This window comes from Meriones unguiculatus, chromosome 3 (genome assembly GCF_030254825.1).
Source record: "Meriones unguiculatus strain TT.TT164.6M chromosome 3, Bangor_MerUng_6.1, whole genome shotgun sequence".
In the NCBI taxonomy this organism is placed as follows: domain Eukaryota; kingdom Metazoa; phylum Chordata; class Mammalia; order Rodentia; family Muridae; genus Meriones; species Meriones unguiculatus.
The window spans coordinates 36707920-36711744 of NC_083351.1; the positions used below are offsets into that span (position 1 = coordinate 36707920).

Consider the following 3825-nt stretch of genomic DNA (forward strand, 5'->3'; position numbering starts at 1 on the left):
ATGTGGATTCTCCCAGATTCTTTGGAAGAAGGAAACCGCAGGGTGAAGGGTGGCAGCGCGGAGGAAGGCCCCTGGGGAGCTCTCCCGCTGGGGAAGGTCTTCGACCAAGGCCCTCTGCAGAGAGAGAGGACCCCAGGGCGCCGCAGTGCTCCCTGGAGAAAGCAGCGTAACCAGAAGCCCGGGCCACCCACGTTCCCCCGGAACCCTCCATGGTTTCTCTTCCCATTCAGGAACCTTCCACGCGGCTCTGCGCCACGGTTCACGCCCCTGGGAGAGGTACGTCCCCCCTGAGGCGTCTGGCTGCAAGGTCAGAAACGTAGGAACCGAACTTCAGATTCCCTAGAAGCAACGCTTAAGACTCCCGAGATGAGAACTCGAGAGCCAGGCGGGTGGGGCTGCACCACGCGGAGTCCCACTCCAACACCGAAACCTGGCCGAGGGGGGCAGACGCCGGACGCCTCGGACCAGCCTCGCCTCCCCTACCCCACCCCGCCCCCCACGGCTCCCGCAAGCCTTCCCTCCCAGGCCCCCAGGGGCGGACCGCTCACTCTGGCCCCGGGCTACTGGAGGAACCCAGAAGCCAATGCTGGAGGGCAGGGGCCACGCCTCCTCCGACCAGGCGCCCTCCAGCGCGTAGAGGAGGGTCCCAAGTCACCCTCAACTCGTCTCCCCCTAAACACCTCTGGAGATACAAAACCTCGGGCCGAGCCAGGCACCTGGGAAGGGGCCACCTAGGGCGCCACCTCAGCGCCTGGCCGAGAAGCGCGGGCTAGAACAGAGCGGGCCGCGGGCTCCCGGGAGCAGCGAGGTTGCCGAGGACCCGGAAAGCCTTGTCTGCTGGGTGGGGGACGACGGGGTGTGGAAAGCATCCCCCCCAAACTTCCCAGTCCCTCCCCACAGTAGCTCAACGCGCCCCACCCACGGCCAGCTCCCCCCTCTCTGGGCAAGGAAAAAACGCAGTGAGCCCTCCCCGCCCGAGAGTCCCGGCTCCCCGCAGACACCGACCGTAACCCGGGGGCGCCGCACCGAGGCCCCCGGATCCCCGAGGCTCCGGCTCTCCCCGCCCGGCGCGCAGACGCAGCCCCCGCACCTCCGGGCGCCCTCCCCGCGCTGACGCCGCCGCCGCTAGCCGGGAAGGTGTGCCAGCCGCCGGGGGGTAAGGGGGGCGCCGCCGGGGGCGGGCGGGCAGCCGGCTACGCCCCGCGCTCGCCGGCGCCTTTAAGGAGGGGAAGGCGGCGGAGGGAGGAGCTGCCCAGGTGTGCTCGCCTCGCGGGCGGTCCTCGGGGCCGGCGTCCAGGGCTGCACGGGGAGCCTCGCCGGCCGCCCGCCTCGCCTCCCGGCCCCGTCCCGGGCTGGAGCTCCGCCGCCGGCCTGCGGCCTGGACGGCCCCCGCGGGGGTGCGCGGAGCTCCCGCTGACCGCTCCGGCCCGGGACCCCGGCCTCCTCCGCGCGCGCCCCGCCTCGACGGCCAGCCCCGCCGGGACTCGCCCACAGCTGCCGCCGCCCCGGACTCCCCCCCACCGCCACCACATCTCGTCCCGGTCGCCTGGCATCGGGGCGCCAGGGACCCCTCCGGCCCGGCGCCCCGCAGGAGCCGTCGGTGAACGCGGCGCGCCGAGCCCCCGAGGCCCCCTGCCCTCGGGGCGTGCAGAGCCCGGCGTCGGCCCTCAGACCCCGGGACAGAGGGATCCCGGGTCCCCTCCAGGGGGCCGTCGGCAGCCGCGGACCGCGGGGGGCGCGGGACAGGGCGGCGCCATGACGGCCGAGAGCGCGCCCCCGCCGCCGCCCGCACCGCCGCGGCCCGAGGCCCTGGCGGCCGTGAAGGAGGAGCGCGGCGAGGCGGCGGCGGCGGGGGTCCCCGCCGAGGGCGCGGGGCGCGGCGCGGGGGGCCGGCGGCGCAAGCGCCCCCTGCAGCGGGGGAAGCCGCCTTACAGCTACATCGCGCTCATCGCCATGGCCATCGCGCACGCGCCCGAGCGCCGCCTCACCCTGGGCGGCATCTACAAGTTCATCACCGAGCGCTTCCCCTTCTACCGCGACAACCCCAAGAAGTGGCAGAACAGCATCCGCCACAACCTCACGCTCAACGACTGCTTCCTCAAGATCCCGCGCGAGGCCGGCCGCCCGGGCAAGGGCAACTACTGGGCGCTCGACCCCAACGCCGAGGACATGTTCGAGAGCGGCAGCTTCCTGAGGCGGCGCAAGCGCTTCAAGCGCTCCGACCTGTCCACCTACCCCGCCTACATGCACGACGCCGCGGCCGCCGCCGCCGCCGCCGCGGCTGCCGCCGCCATCTTCCCGGGCGCCGTCCCCGCCGCGCGGCCGGCCTACCCGGGCGCCGTCTACGCGGGCTACGCGCCCCCGCTCGGCGCGCCGCCGCCCGTCTACTACCCCGCCGCGTCGCCGGGGCCCTGCCGCCTCTTCGGCCTGGTCCCCGAGCGGCCCCTCAGCCCCGACCTGGGGCCCGCGCCGTCGGCGGCCGGCGGCTCGTGCGCCTTCGCGCCTGCGCCGTCCGCGGCCTCGGCCGGCAGCTTCCAGCCCGTCAACCCCGCCGCCTACGCCGCCTACGCGGGCCCCGACGGCGCGTACCCGCAGGGGGCGGGCGGCGCGCTCTTCCCCGCCGCGGGCCGCCTGGCCGGACCCGCCTCGCCCACCGCGGGGGGCGGCGGCGGCGGCGCCGAGGCCACGGTGGACTTCTACGGGCGCGCGTCGCCGGGCCAGTTCGGGGCCGCCCTGGGGCCCTGCTACAACCCCGGCGGGCAGCTCGGGCCCGGGGCGAGCGGCGCCTACCCCTCCCGCCACGCCGCCGCCTACCCGGGCGCGGTGGATCGCTTCGTGTCTGCCATGTGAGCCCAGGCCGGTGGGCGCCAAACCTCACGGACTCCACCATGGGACCTGTCACTCGCCCGGGGACCCGCGGCCCGGACCAGACGGCGCCTCGGAGCCTTGAACCGTTCCCGGACCCCGCTCGCTGCGACGCTGGCCGACGCGGGGAGGCTGCGGCCCCGGTTGGACCAGCACCGGGACCCTCAGCGATGCGAGGTCCCGGAGAACACGCCTTGCCGCCGTCCTGCCCGGAAGGGCCCTGGCAGTAAAGGGCGGAGAGCAGCGTAGTCGTCCCCATCGGAATCTAGGAGCCCGAACTCTGGCGGAGTTGTGCGGCCTCACCGTGAGCCACGCCGCGCCGAGCTCGGGCTTTTTGCACGCCCGGCCTCCTGCGCTTTTGACCACCTTACTACAATAAAGGGCCCCGGCGGTGCCTTTCCAACTAAAGTGGGGGCCAGTTTGCAAAAGAAGTTGCTTTAAAAGAAAAATCTTTCGGATCAGCTGGGCTGCTTTTCTCCGCCTCGGAGAACCACGCGCCTGGGTCGTAACTGAGAATTCAGTTCCTCCGGGTGATCCCGCCCCATCACTTGAGTTTTCAGTCGGTCTGTTACAGAGGAGACTGTGTGATTCTGTCCTCTCATGTTTAAACCCCCTCCCATTATCTCGGGTGCCAGCCTTCCAGATTTGGCTGCATTTGTTGAGCCACCCAGGGCTTCGATGTCTGAAGGCCATCCAAGAATGGAAACAGATCACTGACAAGTATTTAACCCAAAGTCCCAGGACTAGCTCCAAGTAGAGATTATGTCCTAATTATTGACTCTTTTGAGCGAGATGTATTGTTCATTCAGCAGCAGTAACTACCCAGTCAAAAATCGGGTTTTCTGTTAAGGAGCATGTAGGTGGGAGGGTTTCCGTAATTGGGGCTGGCTGTTCTGTTCCCCGTGAGCGCCTGCCTCAGCACCTTCCTCCAACAAAAGGGAGAGAAAAGGTAATAAATTG

General features: G+C 70.9%; 2 protein-coding genes across 2 annotated transcripts; both read left to right on the forward strand.

Annotated features, from left to right (window-relative positions):
- Positions 1 to 1114, forward strand: LOC110551131 (basic salivary proline-rich protein 1-like). Its single transcript, XM_021641487.1, has 2 exons — positions 1 to 276; positions 689 to 1114. The coding sequence occupies exons 1-2, from the start codon at positions 1 to 3 to the stop codon at positions 1112 to 1114; spliced, it is 702 nt and encodes a 233-aa protein (XP_021497162.1).
- Positions 1115 to 1755: 641 nt separating this feature from the next.
- Positions 1756 to 2850, forward strand: Foxe1 (forkhead box E1). Its single transcript, XM_021641485.1, has one exon. The coding sequence runs from the start codon at positions 1756 to 1758 to the stop codon at positions 2848 to 2850; it is 1095 nt and encodes a 364-aa protein (XP_021497160.1).
- Positions 2851 to 3825: the final 975 nt, after the last annotated feature.

Excerpts from the sequence above, each read along its gene's own strand:
- LOC110551131 (XM_021641487.1), top strand. The coding sequence starts at position 1 with ATGTGGATTCTCCCAGATTCTTTGGAAGAAGGAAACCGCAGGGTGAAG. Across the intron at positions 277-688 it reads GGTTCACGCCCCTGGGAGAG|ATACAAAACCTCGGGCCGAG; the intron begins GTACGTCCCCCC and ends ACACCTCTGGAG.
- Foxe1 (XM_021641485.1), top strand. The coding sequence starts at position 1,756 with ATGACGGCCGAGAGCGCGCCCCCGCCGCCGCCCGCACCGCCGCGGCCC.